Consider the following 25104-nt stretch of genomic DNA (forward strand, 5'->3'; position numbering starts at 1 on the left):
CTCCTTACGCGAGTTTCCTTGGTATCCTCCTTCTGCATCCGAGGATTCAACCAACTGCAGATTGTATAATACTGCAGTATGCATTTAGTGAAAACAATCCGCCTACAATTAGGGATCCAAACGATTCCAACTCGTATTGTTCAAGAGTCAACTGTACTGCGAAACTGGAAAAAAGAAATTAAATAATTCTATATACTGCTAGGGTATGATGTCTAGAATACACATATCTTTTTAAAAGGGGGTGGAGAAAAGTATATTTTTATCTAAAAAAATAAAAGGAGAAGTTATTTTTTTTTCCAGCTTTGAGGGAAAAGTGACATGCAATAAACTGCACCAAAAAAGTGCACATCCGGGTAAGAGGAGTGCATCTGTGAACCTATCATCACATTCAAGATAATGAACATATCCTTCACCTCCAAAAGTCTCATCTCCTTGGTAACCCTACCTCCCACCACTTGCCACAGAATTTCTGTCCTAATGGATTAGTCTGCATTTCCTGAAGTTTTATATATATGGGATAATTCACTATGTATTCTATTTTCTCTGGCTTCTCTCACTCAGTATAAATTGAGATCCATCCATGTTGCTGCATATATCAGTAGGTCATTGGTTTTTACTGCTGAGTAGTGTTTCATTGTAGGGATAAACCACAATTTATTTACTTACTCACCTGCTGATAGACATTTGGGTTTTTTCCAGTTTTTGACTTTTACAAATTGAGCTGCAATGAAGATTGACATAACAAGGCCTTCTATGGATGTATAACTTATTTTTCTTTGGGGTAAATGCTTAGCAGAGGGATGGCTGGATCATCTGACAGGCGTATGTCCACCTTTTTAAGAAACTGACAGAGTGTTTTCCAAGGTGGTTGTACCATTTTAATATCCCCACCAGCAGTGTATATTTCCAGTTCCTCCACATCTTCTCCAACACTTTGTCTTTTTAATTTTAGTCATTCTACTGTGTGCAGTGATAACTCAGGGTGGTTTAAATCTGCATTTCTCTCATAATTAATGATGTTGAGCTTTTTTTTTTTTTTACTGTGCTTATCTGCTGTCCACATCACGTATCTTCTCTGGTGCTGTTATTTTACTGGGTTATCAGTTTTCTTATTAATGAGTTTTGAGAGTTCTTTATATATTTGGGATATAAGTCCTTTATGAGATATATGCTTTGCAATGATTCCTTCCTAGTCTGTGGCTTGATATGATTAAGTTTAAGCCTAGCATCTTTTTTTTGTTCTATTTGTCCCATCTGTTCTTTGTTCCCTTTTTCCCCAATTCTGCCTTCTTTTGAATCAAGCCTTTTAATGATTCTATTTTATCTCCTTTGTTGGTTTATTAGCTATAACTCCTTGTTTTGTTATTCTAGTGGTTACTTCAGAGTTTATACTATACATCTTTAGCTTATCAGTCTACCTTCAAGTGATACTATACTACTTCATATATGCAATAAGAATTTTACACAAGAGTTATTACCACTTTTCCCTCTCCTGACCTTTAAACTATTGTTGTCATACGTTTTATTTTTACATATTTTCTAAACCCCATAGTACATTAATAATATTTTTCTTTAAACAGTAAATTAACTTTTAAAGATATTTAAATAATGAGATAATCATTTTATATATTTACCTATATGGCTACCATTTCTGCATTCTTCACTCCTTTGTGTAGCTCCATTATTTCCATCTGTTGTCATTTTCCTTATGCCTAAAGGTCTTCCTTTAACATTTCTTATGGTGCAGATGTGCTGGTGAATTCTTTCAGCTCTTGTATGTTGGAAAAAAAATCTTCATTTAATCTTTGTTTTTGAAAATTATTTTGCTGGGTATGCTATTGGAGATTAACAATATTGCTCTTGAAGTATATACATATATTTTTTAATTAATTAATTAATAGATTTTTTGGCTGTGTTGGGTCTTTGTTGCTGTGCGTAGGCTTTCTGCAGTTGTGGCGAGCAGGGGCTATTCTTTGTTGCTGTGCACGGGCTTCTCATTGCGGTAGCTTATCTTTGTTGCGGAGCACAGGCTCTAGGCACATGGGCTCAGTAGTTGTGGCTCACAGGCCCTAGAGCGCAGGCTCAGTAGTTGTGGCACATGGGCTTAGTTGTTCCACAGCATGTGGGATCTTCCCGGACCAGGGCTTGAACCCATGTACCCTGAATTGGCAGGCGGATTCTTAACCACTGCGCCACCAGGGAAGTCCTTGAAGTATATTGGAAGATATTATTCTACTGCATTCTCCCATTCCTTGTTTCCAACAAGAAACCTAACGTCAACCTTATCTTACTTCCTAAAATCTCTTTTCTCTAGCTGCTTTTAAGATTGCTCTTTATCACTTATTTTGATCAACTTGACTATGATATGTCTTGGTGTAGTTTTCTTCATGCTTCTTGTACTTGGGTTTCGTTGACTTTCTTAGATCTGTGGGTCTATAGTTTTCATAAATTTTGGAAAATTTTCGCCCATTATTTCTTCAAATAATTTTCTGGACACACCTTCTATCCTTTCCTGCAGGGATTCCAGTTATACATTTATTACAGTGCTTGTAAGTGTCCCCACAGCTCAATGACGACCTGTTCATTTTTCTTGAGTCCTTTTTCTCCTGTATGTTTCATTGTGGATAGCTTCTATTGCTGTATCTTCAAGTTCACTAATCTTTTCACCTACAATGTTTAGTCTAGTATTAATCCCACCCAGTATATTTATCACCTCAGGCAGTTCATCTTTAGAAGTTTGATTTGGGTCCTTTAAAAAAAAAAAAAAACTTTCATGTCTCTACTTAAATGGTAATAATAACTGTTCAGTATTGTTGCCTAATTCTAACATCTCTGGCAATTCTTGGTTGTTTTTTTGTGTGTGTGTGTGGTGCGCGGGCCTCTCACTGCTGTGGCCTCTCCCGTTGCGGAGCACAGGCTCCGGACGTGCAGGCTCAGCGGCCATGGCTCATGGGCCCAGCCGCTCCACGGCATGTGGGTTCCTCCCGGACCGGGGCACGAACCCGCGTCCCCTGCATCGGCAGGCGGACTCTCAACCACTGTGCCACCAGGGAAGCCCTCCTGGTTGGTTTTGACTGGCTGATTTTTCTCCTCATCATGAGTCATCTTTTCTCACCTCTTCGCATGCCTGGTAATCTTTGACTGGATGCCATACATTATGAATAAACGTGATGGTGAATTTTTTATGTCAGTTTGGCTGATCATGGGGTACCCAGATTAAATGTCATTTTGGGATATGTCTGTGTGTGTTTCCAGATGAAATTAGCATTTGAATTGATGGAATCAGTAAAGTACGTTGCCCTCTCCAGTGTGGGCATCATCCAGTCCACTGAGGGCCTGAATAGAAAAAAGTACAGAAGAAGGAATTTGTCCCGTCTTCCCTGATTTCTTGAGCTGGAACATCAGTCTTCTATTCTTGGTGCTCCTGCTTCTCAGGCCCTCAGACCTAGACTAGAATCTTGTCATCGGCTCCCCAGGCCATTGGACTTTGGACTGATTACAACACCAGCTCTGTGGGGTCTCCAGCTTGCAGACTGTATACTGTGGGACTTCTCAGCCTCCATCTCTGTGTAAGTCAATTCCCTGTAATAAATCTCTACCTATGTGTATATACTCTTGGTTCTGTTTCTCTAGAGAACCCTAACTAATACAGCAGATATTCTTAAGCTTTGTCCTGGGATGCAGGTAAATTACTGGGAAACAATTTGATTCTTTTGGGTCTTGCTTTTAAGATTAGTTATGTAAGGCATGAGCAACATTTAGTCTGAGGCAAGACCCTTCTGAAACTCTACCCAATTCCCCTAGAGTTAGCAGGTACTGTTCCTGGCCCTGTGTCAGCAACTGATGTGTTTCTCTGACCTTGAATAGTGTTGTCACACTCACGTGCTGATCAGTACTCTGAGGAATACTCGAAGGGGACCTCTCAAAGATCCCTAGTGTTCTCTTTCTGTGTAGCGCTCTCCTTTTGGTACTCCGCGCTGGGAATTCTAGCTGCTTTGCTTTCCCTGGACTTTCAGCTCCATCCCCTTAACTCAGGGTTCCTCCTTTCTGTGCCACAGGCCTGGAACTTTCTCAAGGCAATAAAATGTAACAATTGTAGCCCTCATGGCATCTGTTCCCTATCTTTCAGGAATTACTGTCCTTTGTTACCAGATGACTTGAAAACTGTTGTTTCATGTATTTTGTCTGATTTTTTCTTTTTAGCTGTTTCAGTTAGGAGGGTAAAGCTGGTACCTAAAAATCTATCTTGGCTAGATGCAGAAATCATTTGCTTATTTTTTAATGGTAGGATAGATGATGAAATTAATTTTTAAAATACCTATAGAGGAGGGTATCAACAGGTTGGATAACACTAGGACAAAAGTTAGACTTCTCTGAATAGACCTTGTTTTACAAATTGACTTGGGCTCTTGTAAATGTTAGATAATTATAAAATAAAAAATCTTTAAAAAATCCCTAAAAATTGAAAGCAAATATGAAACAATTAACCTAACTGTGTATCAAGCTGGTGGCAGAACAACATTAAGGGATTATTTCAGGCATACCCTAGTGGGATATAGGTTAAAGACAAAAAGAATTGCAAAACATCCTTGCAATATTTTCAATAACGTATCGCTGGTGGCAGTGTTGATATTGGTATTTTTAATACTGTTATGTGAACATTGTAAAATAAGGTAAATAATTATGTTGATGTTAGTAAAAACTGAGATTTCCAACACTGGAGAAAGAAAATACAATGTCAGATAGATGTGGTTAGCTTAAATTCCACTAGCATCCTTAATTCTGATTGGGAGCATCCACGTGGCATCATGATGAATACTCACATAAGAAAATCCCCACATATTTCCTAGCTTTGTCCTCTAAAAAAGGCCTAGACCTGATGGCCAACTCAAAAGCAATAAGCAATCTTAGTACCCAGAATGTTGCCTCTAAATACCATTTCCCACTAAAAGGAACCAGGGCTCTTTAGAGAAATAGCTCCTTCGAGATCTGGGCAGAAAATGTACAAAATGAGCTTGGAACATCTAGTTACACTAGAAAGCAAGGAAGGTATCAGTGACCATGAGGTGGTGTCAAAAGGGCCCAGGAGCCAAGCTGAAGAGGCTCCCACTGACCAACAATGGGGGAAATTGAGCACTGATAAGAATAATAACTACAGTGGATTGTAACACACTAAATATTTTCAAATTCATGACATCATAATGATCTTAAAAAAGAATTAGAAGAGACACACACACAAAAGCCTCTGGGAATCTCTGGATAATGCTGGGAAGACAACTCATTATTTTGAAAACTGTTTAAACAGAAAGAATCAAATATTTATACTGCCTTAACTATACACACCAAATCTCAGTGTAAAGCATAGTTGATTGTAAATTTCTCTTTGTAGAAGTATCCCAGCCTTTACATGAAGTAGGAGTAATACAGTCAATTACCATTCTGCAGTCTATGATACAGATTTAGTCAATGTCACCAATGACTAGTAACATCAAAAGAAGAGGGACATTTAGACATTAGCTGCCTCCTGATAGAAGTATAGATCTTCTATTAAGTATTCTTGCCAAACAAAATTGAAACTGAAAAAAAAAAATTGAAACTGAATCTGACTACCAATCTGACCAACCAATTCCCAAGAAATATAAAGAACAAGGGAAAATGTTCAATTGTACTAGGGGAATGCAGTTAGCAAAATCCACACTATGATACCCCCTAGCAGCCAAACCTGTTTCTTCAGTGAATACATTTCAACAAACAAAAAGGAGACATCTATAGACAGAGTAACTAATCTGATACTTGCCCTCCCACTGAAAATAACTAGAAAACTGGACAAAATATGTGAAAAAAAATAGTTTTTCAGAAACAGAACAATAGGCAGCACACAATTGTGACTCCTGAGAGAAGGGAAACAAATGAGGTGAGCCCTGTGATCACCCAGCTTTCTACCTGGAGGCACTTTCTAGACCTCAGTACAGGCAGGGAGAACCAAAGCAGAGTACACCAGTCTCACTAGGAGGCAGAGATCAGAGCTCAGGGAGACTGAGGTGCCTGAAATATGCAGGGAAAGTTACCAGAAAGATGAAAACTACAAAGAAAGAGTTCCAGAAATCTACAAGGATGACTCCTTCAGTCTTGGGCTGAACTCAAAGCAGCACCTGTGTAAGCAGGATTCCTTGAGGATCAGCAAAGAACAATGACAGGCAAAAAGAACAACTATAAGGAGGCTGGAAGCCGAACAATTCCCAGTTATCACAGGGCTGGGAGACATTTGTATTTCAGCTAGTCAGCATGAATTAACATTAATGAATGCTCAAGGCATTTAGTACATTACAGAAGAATAATGTCATCATAGTAGGGAAACACTAGCCCTGGAGTAAAGACTATACATATACTACACCTCCTAACAGATCTTAAAAATAAGACTAGAAAGGATCAAGCTGATCATCAAGTAACTTAACAGCTTAGCAAAACAAACTTCAATCCTTTTTAAAGGAAGCCAGCAAAACCCAGGCACCCAACAACATTCACATCCACAGCGCCTAGCATCCAAAAAACAAACAGAAACAAACCAAAAAAAAAAAAACTTTAGACATGGAAAAAAGCAGGAAAATGTATGCCATAACTAAGAGATAAGTAAAAACAGACCAAGAAATTGCAAGAGATGACAGAATATTAGCTTTAAAGGGCTTTAAAAGAGTCATAAAATATATTTAAGAATTTTTTTTAAATGACCATACTAAGGAGAGAAATGGAAGATATAAAATAGGACTGAGTGGAACTTTTAGAGCTAAAAAATAAAATATCAGGAATAAAAAATTCACCTGATGGGCTTAACAACAGATTAGATTCCACAAAAGAAAAGATCAATGAACTTGAAGACAGCAACAGGAAGTACTTAAACTGAAGCAAAGACATAAAAGGGCTAAAAAACAACAACAAAAAAGAACAGAGCCTCAGTGACCTGTGGAACTACATAAAGTGAACTAACATATGTATAGTTAGAGTCCTAGAAGGAGAGGCAAGAGAAAGGGGACACAAAAATTTTTTGAAAAAATAATCTGAAAACTCATAGAACTGTACACAGAAAGGGTGAATTTTACGAGATGTAAATTATGCTTTAATTAATCTTTTTAAAAAGGTGTGTTTATTCACAGATGACATGATCATCTACACAGAGAATCCTATGAAATCTACAACTCCCTCTAGAAATAATAGATAATTTAGTAAATAAGTACTAAGATAATAAGTAAATGTAGTACGGTACAAGGTCAACATACAAAAGTCAACTGTATTTCTACACATCAGCAAAAAAAGTAATTGTAAACAAAATGCAAAAAAGGTACCATTCACATCAAAAACCATGAAATACATGGCATACATAAACAAAATACACATGAAACTTGTACAGTGAAAACTACAAATCATCCTTTAGAGAAATTGAAGATCTAAATGAATGCAGAGATGAACTTAAATAGAAGCCTTAATATTTGTTGATATCAGTTCTTCCCAAACTCATCTATAGATTCAATATAATAACAATCAAACTCTCAGCAAGCTTTTTTGTAGCAACTGATAAGTTGATTCTAAAATGTACATGGAAATGCGGTAGCCAAAACAATTTTGCAAAAGAACTACCTGACTGCAAGACCTATTATAAAGCTGTAGTAATTAAAAGCGTGTGGTATTGTCTCAGGACAGAAATAGAGATCAGTGGAACAGAATAAAGTCCAGCAAGAGACATGCATATATGGTCAACTGATTTCACCTCAAGGTGCCAAGTAATTTGAAGGGGAAAGAAATGGTATGGGAGCAAATGGATATCCATCTGAGGGGGGTGTGAGGGAATGAAACCTGACCTTTACCTCACATCATTCACAAAAATTAACTCAAAATGGAACAAAGACTTAATCATGAAAGGTATAACTATAAAACTTCTAGAAGAAAACATGAGAAAATATTCATGTCATTGGAAATGCCTAAGATTCCTTAGGCAGGAAATAAAAAGCACTTTACATAAAAGTAAACATTAATAAAACAGTTAAAAATCTGCTCTTTAAAAGGCAATGTTAAGAGATTGAAAGGCCAAGCCAGAGTCTGGAAGAAATTATTTGCAATATGTACTGACAAAGGAGTTGTATCTAAACTATACGAATATAAAGAACCCTTAGACCTTAATATTTAGAAAGAAAAAAACCCAGTTTAAAGGAGGGCAACAAAATAATGCCATTTGCAGCAATATGAATGGACCTAGAGATTGTCATACTGAGTGAAGTAAGTCATTCAGAGATACATGATACCACTTATATGTGGAATCTAAAAAAAGGGTACAAATGAACTTATCTAAAAAATGAACTTATCTAAAAATAGTTAAAGATGTAGAAAACAAACTTATGGTTACCAGGGGGTAAGAAGGGGGGAGGGATAAATTGGAAGATTGGGATTGACATATACATGCTACTATATACAGAATAGATAACCAATAAGGACCTGCCGTATAGCACAGGGAACACTACACAATACTCTGTAATGGCCTATATGGGAAAAGAATCTTAAAAAGAGTGGATATATGTACATGTATAACTGATTCACTTTGCTGTACACCTGAAACACACAACATTGTAAATCAACTGTACTCCAATAAAAATTAAATTGAAAAAAACATAAATAAATAAAGAGGGGCAAAAGATTTGAAGAGCTATTTCACACATAAACCCACAAAAAAGTATGGCCACATGAAAAAGCGCTCAACATCATAAAGCATCAGGAAATACAATTAAAACCTCAAAGACATACCCACTAGAATGTCTACAATTTAAGACTGATAATACCAGGTGTTAGCAAATATGTGACCAACTGGAAGTTTTAGACATTGTTAGTGGAAGTATAAAATGGTACATTCATCCTTGAGAACAGTATGGCAGTTTCTAAGATAAAATAAACTTTCCATGTGACTGAGCAAATTTCAATCCTAACTATAAATCCATTTATAATTGTAATTCTACAACAGGAAAAGCTAATCTATTTGAGAAAAAGTTCTGTCAGTGGTTGCCTGGAGTTCGCGGGATATATTGGGAAGGTACGCAAGAGAACTTTTTCAAACGAAGGAAATGTTCCATATTTGCTTACGGTTGTTTTTACACGGGTGTATACATTTGTTAAAATTCACTGAGCCATATTCCTAAAATGGGTACACTTTGTTATATGTAATATATATCTGATTAAAGTTGATTTAAGGCATATATCAACCCCTTATAACTTTTGGACTTCAACAAGATCCCAAATTAAGTAAGAATAATTTTAAAAGGAGGGGAGGGGATTTTGAAATGTGTCAAATAATGGGTGATATTAAGGAATTACCATTAAGCCGAGTGATGGGCCCATGATTTCATTTTACTCTTCTCTCTCTTTACTATTACTATTTTGAAATTTTTCCATGCTAAAACACTAAAAAAAAAACCCCAAAATTAAAGCAATAACTTCAAATATTTAAAAGATTACTATATAGAAAAGGAATTAGATTCTAGGAGAAAAAAAAATCATATGGAGGAAAATTTGGAGTCAATATAAGAATGAACTAGCCAACAGAGCAATGTGTAGCCTTATAAGGTAGGTTGATCACACTAGGAATTTTTGATGCCCAGACCTCCTAACTACTGGTCAGGGCTGTAGTAGAGGAAATTACTGCAGTTACTGAGAAGTTGGACTAATTGTTCTCTCAGATCTCTCCAAGCCCTGAGATTCCATTAACTGTTGATCTATGCATCTGACTTCTGGTGCAGTTTTTCCAAACAAGTCAGCACCCCATTATTCCCCAGCTCTATCAAATAATTATCTATACTACTTATTTGATAATTCACGAAAGCGATTTCATGTTTTCCATTTTTCCAATTTTCATATAGATTTGATACACCCCTTTTTAAGCCTTTCAGAAATCAGAAAGATGCTTCATACCTCTTAGACTCTTTTATTCCTAGCACAATACTCTGTACATACTGGGCCATCAAAATACTTTCCTGACAATACCTTTCAAATCATTGTTAGTTTGTAACGTGCGCCCTTTTCTCTTGCTATTCATGTCTGCCTCTTCTCCCACCATCCCTCAAGCAGAGACTGTATCCTCTACCACATCTGTGTCCCCCAGCCCAGGACTAGAACAGGGCTCTGTGCCTATCCACAAATAAAATGAATGAAGACTTCCTCCCACATTTGGAGGCTGTTAAATTTTAGAGGTGATGATGATTCATGCTGATAGCCAAATGTGAATTCTAAGACTGCCTTAATCACTGAAAATTTCATTATTCTAACTGCACAAGTCATGCACACCATCACCGGGGTGGCTGCCACTACCACAACCATGGAGAAAACTGAAAAATGGTTTGGTTTTCCTCCATCTTTCCCATCCTGGTGGCCTTTCTCCTGAATTCCCCAGGTATTCAATGTCTTTACACTGCACTCCAACCATCCAAATGAGAAGTAGGCAGGGGATGAGATCCTATAAAATGCCAGGCACTACACGAGACACTTGACATTATCAATTCATTTCATTCTTACAACAACTGGAGTAGGCATTCTCTGCATTTTAAAGATGAGGAAGCTGAGGTTCAAACTTAGTAATTTGCCCAGGCTTCTAAATGATAAACCTGGGATTTGAAACCGGACCATCCTCACTCAAAGCCCCTGCGTTTGAAATAACAAAAAATAACCCTTTTCCTACAAAAGGCTTGAAATAACAGAACCTAAAGGAAAAATAGTTTTGCTGGAGACAATACTTTCTCTATAGCTCCAAGGGCAACTTTGTCTCCAAATTTGGAAAGCTTGCTCGAAATTCCCATACTTACCAAGAAGAACGTCGAATTTCAACAAATACCACAAGGGGGCGCTAAGTCCTAAAAAGCTTAAGCTTCTGGACAGATTAAATGTCTCATTTGGATCAGGACTCAGACAGATAAATCTGAATAAATATTCTGCCATAAGTGACTCTAAGCACAAATATGACCATACTTCTTTCCTCCTTAAAGCCTTCAAAGGATCTCCAGCCCTAACATCACTTATCATGAAACACAACTTCCTTTATGTGTGCCCATCTCCCTCCAAAAGACCATGACCCTCTAACTCTATACTTGGATAACACCGACTAACGCTTCCCTGGCTTCCCCAAGTAACCTTTTCTTCAAGTCCCAACTCTTCAAACAGGCCTTCTTCCGTGTGACTGCATCTCCCCCGGTCCTATTCAACAACAAACTACACATCCAACTCACACGGGTCCTTCAACCCTGCTCAAAACATGTCTCGGCTAACTTCTGACCTTCTCTGACCGTCCTCCCACCTCAGTGAATTAATTTATTCAACATATTATTCCACCATCAGGTAAATACTTCTCTCCCTTCCCATAGCATACAGTGTTTCAAGTCAGTGTCCTTATCTCCCTGCTAGACTGAAAGGTCCTCGAGGGAAGAACCGCGTTTTACAGGTGTGCATACGTCTAGTGCTGGCAGGCAGCACATCCTTCTCAAGTGCTGAACTGAGCTAAGAACCCACCAACCAACATCACACACCTGCGGCTTGTTTCAGAGGCTACCTTCAAAGGCTCAGGAGTAGTTTTCATACAGACATTTTAAGTTCTTCATCTCATGCTTAAAATCAACTTGAAAACTGTAATGATCAACATTCTATTTGAAGAAATTGTATGTCAGACTTACCGTCTCAGTTAAATAAAACACGAATGAATATATGAAAAGAATTGCATTTTCCAAAAGTGTGACACTTGATGGTTCTTCAGCATTTGTTTCCAGTTGCTCTTTTGCATCAACAGCATCGATAGGAGCGCCTTCTGTTGTAATTATCCCTAAAATTGAGGGAGAAAGCTAATACTTTATTTATGCTTCAGAATAAGATTTGTTTCTCTTCATGTAAAATATTTATTGAGTGCCCACTAAATACCAGTCACTCTGCCTGGATATGTGCTTCCCCTGAAGACAATTATATAAAAACATTTCAGGACCCCCATTAGAGCCATCACATCCTCGATTATAAAGTGAACATCATCTCCAACCCACTCTCCCCACCAGCAGTCCCCCTCCATCACTTCCCTGGCAATGCAACTGCTATCTGAACAATGTAGACTCATGGGGACTGAGAAAACCAGAATTTTATGCTTTTGCCATATACACACTGTCACATTTAACAAAGATTTATTTAGTGCTGGTAAAGCACTCTATTAGAAACTTCAGGCAAACAATGAGTAAGAAAAGAGGGTTAGTAAATCTGTACAAATGGATGGTCTTTTTTAAATCTGGAAAACTGTAATTCTGAGTCGGTTAAAAACTGATGGATTGGGCTTCCCTGGTGGCGCAGTGGTTGAGAGTCCGCCTGCCGATGCAGGGGACACGGGTTCGTGCCCCGGTCTGGGAGGATCCCACATGCCGCGGAGCAGCTGCGCCTGTGAGCCATGGCCGCGCGTCCGGAGCCTGTGCTCCGCAATGGGAGAGGCCACAACAGTGAGAGGCCCACGTACCGCAAAAAAAAAAAAAAAAAAAAACTGATGGATTTCTGTTCCCTTTTACGTGAGAGAATATGTAAATAAACAAAACTGAAAATTAAAAACAACAAAAAAGAGCGTTAGTTTGCAGACTTGCACCCATAGTCAGCATCAGCATCTCGCACCTGGCAGGCACTCAGTAACTGCTTACTGAATGGATGAATGACAGCTGCACAAAAGGGAATATGGTAAACACCAAGACAGATGAAAGGGGACTGCTTACAAGGTGGGGGCCTAGCTTGCAGCTCTGTGAAAAAGCTCGAATTCCAGCTCTTCCTGAAAGGATCTCCACGTGACGGAGTGGTAGGGAGGAGATTTCAGGATGAGTTATTTGGGTCTGGGGTGCTTCTTATAAACAGCTAGGAGTCCAAGAAGCAATTAGTGAGAAGTTGGACTAGTTGCCACTCAGATCTCTTCCAGCCCCGAGATTCCGTTGCTATTGACCTATGAATCTGACCACTGGTGAGGTTTTCCCAATCAGGTCAGCACCTCAACACCTGAGATGCATGAAGGACCATTTGGGAAGATCAGCCTCTAAAGGTAGTTGATGCCATTTTGTGCTGGAACTTAAAGGACAAGGCAAAACCCGTTTTTAATTCTGCAAGCAAAATCTTTCCTACCCCTGCATGTTTTTAAGCAAGAGAATAATAAGTCTTATTGATATATGACTCATTCTCAACAAGCAGAACCTTTTTGAGTTACAAGAGTTTAGAAGTAGAGAGTATCATACATGAATGCAATGTCCTCTGGAACATAGGAGCCCTCTAATATGCCATTTCTTCTCAAATTAGCTGAATTCCTCTTCCTGCTGTGACCTCTCCTATATTTCAAAGGGGGGTAAATCAGGGGGGCAGCCCAGTGCTGCCGGGCCTGTGGTATCACAGGGTAATGCTTTACCTATGGTTAGAGACCATGACCTCTAAAAACATAAAATGGTAATGATTCATATTGCCATATTGGATAGACAAAATAACACAATCAGCTGTTCTGATTTATTGGTAAAATGAGTGACTACACAAAAATCAGAAAGCTGTTGATACTAATACTTGGGTTGCATTCTTTCAAACTCTATTTTTAAAACAACTTCCTCAATCCAAATGAAATGAGTTGCTCTCCCACTGGATGTTTACTGTGCTCAGTGATTAAGTACTATTCACAGGGGTCCCTCTACACTGGGCCGTTATGTACTGCAAAAATTCTGTACTGTTTCCTCTCATCTTATAGTATATCTAGACATAAATATCCCCTCACTGTTTTAAAAAAAAACTTCTATGGCCAGGTAGCAAATTAACAAAAGAACTAAGCTACAATGTACTCTATTGGAGGGGAGGGGCAGATGAAGGGAAGAGAGAATTTGTGAGTTTCAGAGCAGTGGTTCTCAAACTTTAACTTGTAACAGATCAGAATTCCCTGGACTGCTTGTTAAACAGATTGCCCGTCTCCACCCCCAGAGTTTCTGCAGCTGTTGGTCTGGCAGAAAACTACTGTTTTTGACCAGTAGGCTTTTTAAGAATAGTGTTTTAGATTTAAGTTACTTGCATAAGCTAATGCTAGCCAAGCACTGGTTGGTAGGTTAGTTACGGTCTCTGACCTGCTTCGTATGATTGACCTCCACCTGTCTTGACTCCTACTTTTTCTGTTAGTTCTGGGATTTCCTACTTTTTATGCATTCACACCTGTGTTATTCTCCCCTCTATTTCCTACCTTTAGCAACAAATCTCCTAGGAGGGCTTCTTTAGAATAGGCTTCTACTTTGTAGAGAAAAATTAGCAAGCTTTACCTGGGTCTCCGGCTGTCTCGGTATTTGGCTCCTGGGACACTTCTGATGTACCCATGTCACTGGTCACAGGTTGATCCACGTGGCTGGGCTCTTCAGGAATCTGCATTGTAAGAACTTCTGTGTTTTCCCGTGGAATATTCTCCTCCAGCGGTGGTTGTATGTCTGTAGGGGAGAAGAACGCACTGGGCTGGCAAAGCTCGAAGACAGCCCCCCTCCAGCAGCCCCTCACCACACATCTCCAGGGCCCCTCACCCCTTGCCCTCAGTGTGCTAGCATCCCGTGGGGCACAACGGGGCAAGGAAAAAAAAGAGTTTCAGTTGCTTTCCTTTCACTTCACAGATGCCTAAGCTATACAATGAAATTGACAAAGAAACCCTCATCCCGGGAATTCCCTGGTGGTCCAGCGGTTAGGGCTACTGTGCTTTCACTGCCATGGCCCAGGTTCAATCCCTGGTCCGGGAACTAAGACTACACAAGCCACGTGGCAAAACACACAAACAAAACAAAACAAGAAAACCCCTCATCCCGAAGTATTTCATAAATAAATATATTTATGGTAGGGACTTCAATAAGCCTAACTTCTCTTAGCAAACCAACATATGCCCACATAGATAAATGTGCAAAAGGGAATTCCAGTCAAGAGCAGAAATAGGAGACGTCTATTCTACCCAGAAATAACAGGCCCCCTTCATACACAAGCATGCTTGTTTCACAGAGCTAGCCCAGAGAAGGGCGTTACGTACAAAGGCAGCTCTCTGAAGTACCTTTCAAATATTTTCAAAGTACCTCCAAGAGTCAGAAGGAGTGAACTCATTTCTGTCCCTAAGAGGCTCAGAGCACACAGCCCAATGCGCCCCACAGCAAAGGTGAATTTCTTTGAAACCTCATAGTTTACCCTGAAAATTCATTTGAGTTTTGCATTCTAATCCAAAATACAGCTGCTTTGATTAAAAGCAAAAACGTTCCCGTCTCCAAACTGGCATTCTGGGAAGATACATTTTTTCTGTGGCTTTATGTCCCCCTGTTAGTCTGCCGTATACCCTCAGTTCAAATGCCTTCATTTGAAAAGCATGGGGACAGAGAAACGAGTATGGAGCTAAGAATCAGCTTATCTAGGATGCTGGCTCAGCGTCAGTCCAATCACTATTTCCTCAACGGCTTCTCCGCCAAGCGCTGTGTTAGAAGGCTCTGCATCCTGGTTTGATCCTTGATCAAGCTGCATGCGAGAACCCGAGGGCCTGGCAGAATTTAACTACCTAAGTGACTGCCCCAAAGAGGCAGGAAAGAACATGGCATCCATCAAAGATGAAAGCTGGAGGGAATGAAGAAACTCGGGCAAGGCATCGAGTTAAAAGTTATGCCAGTCCGTCCCTGGACAGACAGCAGTTATTCTACGTGTTCAAAAAAGCCCTTTCATGAAACTTGTACGCTGTTAACAGGTCTACTTTGTGCGTCATTTTCTTGTTCCTATCTTTCTCTTTTTATGATGTTTCTTTTTGAGAATGCTACCAGTCTCACTGTCTAAGGGAAAACAGGGCAAGAAATCCTTATCCACGCTCCAGCCTCCAAGAAAGAAGGCGGGAAGGGCCGTGTGGGCATCCCCGTGCTGCCCCTCACCTCTGGGCACGCTGGCACCTGTGGACGGAGCTTTACAAGCACAGCACGAGGTGCTTCAGCAGTCCCCTGGTCCCCACACCCGTTTCTCAAGCCCAACCCTACAAGGCCATAGGTGGGCGCCTCACCTTCCGCTGGTCCACCCCAGCCTTCCTCTGCAGGCTGTGCCACTGCCAGGGGTGCAGTCTCCTCCACCGTGGAGTGTCTGTACCTGACAAAATAGATCAGGTCTTGAACATCATCTAGCACCGCAGCCTCTTCAAACATGCTACTGTCCTTCATCCCCAGGTCTCTGTTTTCCATCACACGAGCATCGAGCATCTTCTCTGCCTCGCTCAGAATGTGTGACTCCCAAGCACGGAAGACCTTATCTAGGACTTTCTCCACATTATAGGGCAGGCTCTCCCGCTGTGCCGACTTCAGCTTGGATGACATTTCCTGGAACATGGCTTCCAGCTTATGGACGTCAAAGTACTTCTGGAACCGCTGCAGAGACTGCTGATCTTTAAAGAAACTGCTGATTATGGGCAAGTCCTCCATGTGGACGCTGTGCTCAGGCCGTATGGGTGTATGTGGAGCCCAGGGGAATGGGTCGTCATCACGGTCCTCAGAAGCGGACCCCTGGCTTCCTGCATCCACGAGGTTCTGTACATCCTTCTCATCCTCTTTCAAGAGTTCTATGCCAGGCTTCTCTGCGAGCCCTGAGGTCTGCAGGTGTTCCTCAAGGCTGTCTTCTTTAAGAGAATCAGGATCTTTATTCTGAGACGCTTCACTGAACTCTGGAGTCTGATTTTCTTTCTTGCCAGGAAAGTCACTTCCTTCAGGGGGTCTCTGTGCTTTCTGATCCACACTACCTGGGTCCCTGCCTAGACTGTCTACCCCTTTACCTGCAGTCTCATTTTTTCTTTCGTTTTCCAATATATTACTAGTTTCTTCTTTGTTTTCTTCAGTTTCAGGATCAGTCTTAATGGCACCTAAAACAGCTTTTTCAGGGACTTGAAGGTCAACATCTAACCTCTTGTCCTGAATCTCAGGGCTTTTTTCTTTAGACCGTTTTGCACTCACAGCATTTTCATCCTCCAGTAGCTCTTCGGGGCTGTAATCGTCATCTTCTGCTTCTGGATTTTCAGTGTGGAAACCTGGTCCTTCTGTGCTACCAGTTTGGCCCGTTCTTCCCACCTCCTGTGTGGCCGGCAGTGGCTGGTGCCCTTCATCTGAGGTGTCCGCTGTGACCTCTGTGACCTCTTCCCCAGAGAGGCTTCTCTTCTCCCTCGCTTGCTTATGAACTGCGGCAGCCATATCTCCTTGCTGCCAGGAAAGATTTCTTCCCAGAATGGGACCCTCTTCCGGTTTTCTTGGCAAACCAATTTCACCTGGGGGGGAGGACCTAGTCTGATTTTGAGGTTTAAGAAGCCATTCCTTTATAAGTTCCTCACCTGGATGCTCCCCCGAAAGCATGCGTGGTTTCGGTCTGTTTACCGAACCATCTACTTCCTGCATGCTCTCTTTGGAAGCATTATGCTGATGACCGCCCAAGACTGGTGCCACACCCACGGACTCCTGTTTAATCTTTCCCTCGTCCCTTTGATTCCCTGCCGCTTCAGGTACCAATTCCCTCTCCGAGGCACCTTCCAAACTCCGCCCCCCAGGCTTCTCTTCACGGAGCATTTCTTTTGCGATATGAACGGCTGCTCCTTTTAGGTCATTCTCCTGGTTAGCAAAGGCTGGTTTTAATGTTTCCGTACCCTTTTCAGCAGCTGGCGAAGAGCTGAGGTGGCCGCTTTGAGGAGAACCACGCACAGCCGTGCCTTCTCGCATCTCATCCTCTAATCCTACCTCATCCTGCACCAGGTCCCTCTTGGGTTCCTCAATCTTCCTCCCTTTTCCTTTAATGTGAAGTTCTGTGTCCACTTCTGGGTCTTGGTCATTATTTGCTTTAGGGACTTCTACATTCAAAAGGCCGTTTGCTGCCTTTTCAGGGTCAGTATGATCTACTGCTGGCTGTGGTTTCCCCAGTTTGCTGTCCAGGACTAACGCATCATCCCCTTCCTCTCCTTCCTTTGATTCAGTACTCTGTAAATCCATACCCGTGTTTTCTTTACCTTCTGTGACATCAGAGAAGATGGTATCTTCCCAGGTTGTTAGTATATTTTTATCACCGTTTTTGATGCCAGGGGTCTGAGTTTCCTCAACTTTCTGCTCTTCATTTGAATTCTGCTCTTTCTCTGTTGAATGTTTCTCAACTCCAGAGCTCGCTGGAGCTTTCGTATCTTCTCCACCTATAAAGGTTAGTAATGGCAGCTCATCCAAGTTTTCTTTACTCTCCTCTTCTTCCTTCCCCACTGTGTAATACTCAGCATCCAATTCCTCAACAAAATCGTCCTCTAACGAAGTAACAAGTCTGGTTGTCTCGTCATCTGACACGAGTGCGTCGGCAGTTGAGCCAAATTTGGTTTTCAAGTCCAGAGTCATTTCTGTTTTCAGAAGTTTGTAAGCGTCAATCCTCTCCTGTTCCTTCGAGACCTGAGAACTATTGCTGGTTTTGTTGTTTTCACTTTCTGGCACTTTTAACTTATCTTGCAGCATTTCTCCAAAAGGTTCAAATGAAGACCGCTCTCCCTGAGCATGACCCGTTTGACTATTTACATGGGGGTGGCTCTTCTGAGCCTCATGTCTTTCCCTGAGTTCCTTAGTGTTTTCTGATAATATACTTTCACTTTCCTCTGAGTTGGGTTCTACTGGCTCAGGTTCAGGGTCACTTCCCTTAGACGCTTCACGAGGTTCTTCCACATGCCGAGAAGTTTCTTGTTTAACTTCCGCAGAATCTCCAGTGGCAGAATCGTACAATTCCAAGAATCCTAGAAGTTCTTCTACGTTATAATTATCAAAATCATCTCTTCCCCCATCAAAACAAACAAAATCTGTCTCCTGCAAGGGAAAGGAAAACATTAGTGTGTCACTAACCGAGTGTCACAAGAGCAAACGCTTACCCAGGCTAATGACAGCGATGATCTCAAATTCACGTTTGGCTCTAGAGGGGCTTTTGTGCCAACCTTGGGGAGTCAGGAGATAGGAGGATGGAACCCACTTTTCCCTGGCTTCCTGCTTCCATGAGGAAGGACTTCTACCTGAGCAATGCTCCTCCTGGCTTCCCTTCATTCTCTTTTCCCCAGGGGAGGAATGATTTATGTGGCTGGTGGGTTTGTTCTGCACCATCCCTGCTTTCTGCTTGAGACTGGATGGAAGGAATACACGCCCTCTCTCTTCCATGCTGTCAGTTTTACAAGGACAGCCCCCCTTGGGGAGACCCCCACTTGGCTAGCTCTGCCTGTGGCTGGGTAAGTCTGTCTTATTCTAGACTGCAATGTTCAAAAGCCCATTAATTTCCGCACACTTGAGCCATGTTCTCCAAAAAGCTTTACCAGTAAGTAATGGTGACATTTTGGTCCCCATCTACCTGACTCCTGGGTTTCTCGATTTGTTCTAAGCACAAGTAGGGAAAAGTAGGGTATCATTTATTGGGTCCCCCGACTTCCAATACCTATGCCTGATGTTCTGGGAATTTACCTCACACTAATTTGCCCAGGAGAAGCTGGAAGACCACCCAGCGTCTCCATCATCCTCCCCTCTAGGCTGTGCTTCTCTGCTTACCCAGCTGGAAACAGGGAGAATCACCTAGCTGACAGGCTCTAAGTCTACAACAGATTTCTGGCTCATTTTTTCCTTGGATTGGGAAAGATAACTCAGCTTAAGAAGCATCTTACTGAAATACAGGTGCAGGGGAAGTAAAAATGTTAAGAACAGAGAATGGTGTCAAGGGGCTCCCCACTTAACTATCACCACAAATACACCTTGAAAACAAGATTCAGTGAGGGATATATTCTACTTTAAATCAGGGTTCTGATTAGCTGTCAATAAGATCTGCTTTTAGACTACCTGTAAGTCTATATTCTTCCTTTCCTCTTGCTAGTAAACAAATTGACATAAAATGGGTCGCAAACAGAAGGAAAAGTTAAAAAGCCAACAAAGATAATCTCCTTCTCCTAACTAAACTCTCACAATACTCTGGAGAGACCTAACAAGTGTGGTAAGGATGAATGATTCCTCTTCCCATCGCGTGCATTTCTAAGCCATTTCGTAATGTTGAGGGAAGCATGTAGTGAGAGGTACAATGAGAAGGCAGAATCCCCAACAAGTGAGGTCTCTGTGACCAGTGAGCTGCTGTCTCATACGTATTTCCCTCCCAGCAGCATCTTCATTAGGAGTGAAGCCTAACAGGCAATAGGGCTGATTTCATGTCCCTCAAAAAGACAAGGAAATTTCAAGAACAGCAGTGGCTCTATGACTTCATCCATTCTGCCGAGCTCAGCTGAGAAGTGCCCCAGGCCAGCAGCTCACATGCTCTTGCAGCAACACCAAAGAGTTATTCAAAGATTTCCATTTGAAGGTGGGCATCAATTCTTATACATTTTAAAACTCCAGAAAATAATCAGCTGGAATGAGGATCCCAGAGCACAAAATCCTTGTCATCACAAAGCTATTTTAAGTTGGTGCACCCTGGATGAATGCTTTACAGACTGTGCAGTCAGGACCTTGCAGATTTGAGGCTGGACCTCATCTGAAATGCGCAGGTTCCCTTTTCCAAAATCTATCACATAACTCTAATCCCTTAAATCATTACAGTCAGTAAGAAAACCTAGTATAATTTGGGGTTTGATTAATTTAACCTGATCTCTATATACTTAAAATGTCTAAAAGCTATTCAATGAGTAGTTTTCAAAGTGAGACACCTCATCTTACTTGTAAAAAAAGTATTTGCCTCCTAAATTTAATAACTAAATACAAAGATATTGAATTCTTCTTCCTTTTTTCCTCACATAAAGTAGCAAAGAAAAATCCTGAGCAAGTATACATAGCCTTATATAAGAACACCTGCTTCAACATATAACTATCAGATTATGATATAAAGTCTCCCGTAAATTCTTTTCAAACTTTTCTTCCTTCCTTCCTTCCTTTCTTTAAAGGTGTCTAATAAATTAAAATCTGATACACAGATGTTAACTTTTTTTTGATCAAAACACATTCAAAGACTTGCAAAAATACTTAATTGAATGTAACTGATGAAGTTATAAACCAATTTATAATTGAGAACAATAACAACAAAAAGTCCACAACTTACATCTGTTGGAACTTGTAGCTCTTCTTGAGTATATTCATGGACTACGCGGATTAAATCCTTTGGAAAATATCCAAAAGTACGCCCAACCTATATTAAATGGGCAAAAGAAATGAATATCAATCAAAATTCTGTAGAAGAAATATAAACGAGAGACTTCTTAGTAGTGAGAGGAAATATAAAGATAGGTAGATATAACCACAAGAGATGCATGTTGCTATTACGATTACAGAGATTATTATTCCAATAAAAATTAAGTACAGAATGTTGTAAAGGCAACTTTTCTAAAACCACTGAAGTTTTCTTTCAACATTCAGCTTAATTTTAAACACAGGGCACATAAAGTGAGATTTCTGAAGTAGCTAGAAGATCTGCATAAGAGAAAATTATTGTATATTATGTGATTAAAACTATGTAAATCAAGGTTGGATAGAAACAATTCCAAATAACCTCTAACAAGAATTTATCTGCACATTTCACAGTATCACTCATAAACCAGTACTTAGAAGTCTTTCTTAAACCAATAAACAAAAGCCATGAGGGGACTTCCCTGGTGGCACAGTGGTTAAGAATCCGCCTGCCAATGCAGGGGACACGGGTTCGATCCCTGGCCCGGGAAGATCCCACATGCCGCGGAGCAACTAAGCCTGCGCACCGCAACTACTGAAGCCTGCGCGCCCTAGAGCCCATGCGCGGCAACTACTGAGCCCATGCGCGGCAACTACCGAGCCCATGCGTGGCAACTACTGAAAGCCACCCGCGCTCCGCAAAAAGAGAAGCCACGGCAATGAGAAGCCCGCACACCTCAATGAAGACCCAATGCAGCCAAAAAGAACCACACCAACAAAAAAAAAAAAAGCCATGAAAATTAATAAGAAAAAAAAAACATTTCTGAAATGCATGACCACTACAACAAAAGGCAAATATTTATTGATATCATGGGCTATACTAGGTTTTTCAACAAATGGATTTTCAAGTATTTGGGGAGAAAATAAAATTCATACTAACTACACAGCAAGCTTAGTTTCTTGCAAAGTAAACCTCTATAGAAGATTATCCCATTTATCTATAGCACTAACCGCTAAGATATATTAAGTTTGTCCTCTTGAGAAACATATGCTGTCTTTTACTAGCTACAGTCTGAAAGGGAGAAGCAGATCTCTTTCCAATCATTAAAGGAGATTGACATGCAGATCAAATGCACAAAAAGAAAAAAAAAGGCTATCTTATCACTAACTCCTAAAATATCCTCATTACCAGGGCTCTTGTTGTATCTGGCAACTATGTGAAAGCCAGTTTTAGTAGAATACTGCCTTGAAGATTAGATAAGACAAGGCAATTTTAAATTGCTACATTGGCAGCTAAAGTCTGAAACTCTAAGAAACAAAAAGAAGCTGCAGGATGAAAACTAAGAAATAAAAACAAGAACCATTCTGATAGCTCAGGAGAGATAGTTTTTAATTTCCTTAACTATAAGGTTCATGAAATGAGACAGGAGACTGAGGGAAAATACATTTACTTCCTTCTCAGGAAAATTTTATTTTATTGAGAGAATATGGAAAAGGGAAAGAAATCAGAGCTCTGTGAAGAGAGGAAATACATTTATCTTTGTATAATCTTTGTCAACTGAGACCATAGGTCAATAAAAAACTCCGTATTTTTACATTGAGTGGGTCCCGTTTCTTATGATCTGACAAAAAGATGCAGAATCATGGGCCCTCATGACTGAAAGTAAGCTTTATATCTAATTTTGCTTCCGTATATCATCTCTGCCAAGGAACTGCTGAGTTGATTTGGGAAAAGAAAGAAAAGGGAAGGGGAGGGAGGGAAGAGGAGGGAAGGGAAGGGAAGGCAAGGGAAGGCAAGGCAAGGGAAGGGAAGGCAAGGGGAGGAAAAGGGAAAGGGAAAGGGGAAGGGGAAGGGAAGGGAAAGGGAAAGGGAAAGGGGAAGGGAAGGGAAGGCAGGGGAAGGGAGGGGAAGGCAAGGGAAGGGAATTGTTTCAAGAGAACAAAATCTGCATAGGCTACTATTAGGACAAATGTAAATAAGTGCCACTGCCCTGAAAGGAAATATTCACAAGGAAAATGGGTAAGATATGGGCCCTGCCGTTACAGAGCTTTTGACTCCACAGGAGGTAAGACTGTACACACATTAACTACAAAGCAAGGCAGTAAAAGGAACGCCACATAAGCAGTGCAAACAAAGTGCCACCTAAACAATTATTAGACAGCAAAGATCCCTTCTGGCTGGGAGCTGAGGGCAGTGCTTCCCTAGGAAGGCAGGGTCAGAGTTGGGAACCAGAAAGATTGGCAGGCTTTCTAGACGTGAATATGGTCGTGAGCAAAGGTGTGGAAGAGGGAAAATGCAAAGTCAAGTTCACTTATCCAAACGCTCCAGCTTCACCACTACATGAAAAATGCAGCCTAGGGACTTGGAAAAAATGTTCCAAGAGTAGAAATCTCACGCTGTAGACTTGAAAGAAACAGAATAGATTCTTCTTTGAATATGGTGATTCAACTGGGGTCCTGCCTAAATACAAGGGCTGTACCTGACCAGTTGGTCTTACAAGACTCCTCCCTAGGAATCTGGACTGCCAGCAAAATAAATCGAATCTTCCCGATGGGGGATTCTCAAGCCCTCTTTCCTGTTGTTTGTTTGGTGTTTTATTGAGAGTAAAACTTTTCACATTTGGGACTGGGTGTTTCTCCGAGTTTGTACAATCCTAAGGGCATTGAGGACTCTTACTACTTTCAGTAAATAACCAGTCCACACATCACATAAAAAGGAAAGGACAAGAGCTCGTAAGCCTCCCAATCAGGTCACTCGTAGTGAATCTCCTCATTAAAAACATCAAAGCATGACAAAGTCAATGATTTCCATGTCTGCTGTCCTGGCACCCACAGAGCTGGCTGGGAATAGAGCTGCTTCAGTGAACCTGGGGGAGCAATTGTCCAAAAAAGCAGGAAAAGGGTGCCCCAGCAGCTGCAAGCAAAACAAGCAACAAACAAGAAAGCACACAGTGAAAATGATACTTTGCTTTTTTAACAGAAACAGCACACATGATTAGGTATGTGAATAATTTAGAAAAAAATTATTTTTAAAATTAACTCCATACGTGAATACCTGAAACACTACCTTGCCCATACTTTACAGGATTAAGGCCACAGATACTTCCTTTTTGAAACAATGAAGTTAAGATTTTTCAGGTTTCACCATCGGTAACTACTAGTTTGTTTCCGGCATCTGTGAGTCTGCTTCTGCTTTGTTACATTCATTCGTTTTACTTTTTACAGTCTACTTATAAGTGGTAACATACAGTATTTGTCTTTCTCTGCCATATTTCACGAAGCACAACACCCTCCAGATCCATCCATGTTGTTGCAAATGGCAAGACTGCAGTCTTTTTATGGCTGAATAATACTCTATTGTATATATATCCACCACATCCTTATTTACTACGTATGGAGCATCTGTGGCTAGTAAGGCCTAGAACTTGATGCTGAGGAGTGATAGCCAGAAGCAGTTCAGTTCTGTTTAAGTCCCTTTTCTGTGTCCCCAGCTGGGGACACAGACCATCCTCTTTTTCCACAGTCTAGCAGAGAGGACAGGTTAACTCCATCAAAGACCTCAAGAAACAGTTTCTTAAATTTACAGTGCTGGCTTCCCTGGTGGCACAGTGGTTAAGAATCCACCGGCCAATTCAGGGGACACAGGTTCGAGCCCTGGCCCGGGAAGATCTCACATGCTGCAGAGCAACTAAGCCCACATGCCACAACTACTGAGCCTGCGCTCTAGAGCCCACGAGCCACAACTACTGAAGCCTGTGCGGCTAGAGCCTGTGCTCTGCAACAAGCAAAGCCACAAGAAGCCCGCGCACCGCAACGAAGAGCAGTCCCCGCTCGCCGCAACTAGAGAAAGCCCGCGAACAGCAACGAAGACCCAATGCAGCCAAAAAAAAAAAAAAATTTGCAGCGCTAAACAAGCCAATAAAAAGGAAGA

General features: G+C 40.9%; 1 protein-coding gene across 3 annotated transcripts in view; it reads right to left on the bottom strand.

Annotated features, from left to right (window-relative positions):
* MIA3 (MIA SH3 domain ER export factor 3) overlaps nt 1-25104 on the bottom strand; it is a 53460-nt gene that overhangs the window by 25236 nt on the left and 3120 nt on the right. For all 3 annotated transcript variants that reach the window (XM_065875475.1, XM_065875466.1, XM_065875455.1), the window contains exons 3-6: nt 21109-21195; nt 16058-18857; nt 14316-14477; nt 11697-11842 (exon numbers count right to left, since the gene is read on the bottom strand). In XM_065875475.1, coding sequence (XP_065731547.1) covers nt 11697-11842; nt 14316-14477; nt 16058-18857; nt 21109-21195 — 3195 coding nt within the window. The remainder of the gene's footprint in view (nt 1-11696; nt 11843-14315; nt 14478-16057; nt 18858-21108; nt 21196-25104) is intronic.

Source organism: Phocoena phocoena, chromosome 1, assembly GCF_963924675.1.
Source record: "Phocoena phocoena chromosome 1, mPhoPho1.1, whole genome shotgun sequence".
Taxonomy (NCBI): Eukaryota; Metazoa; Chordata; class Mammalia; order Artiodactyla; family Phocoenidae; genus Phocoena; species Phocoena phocoena.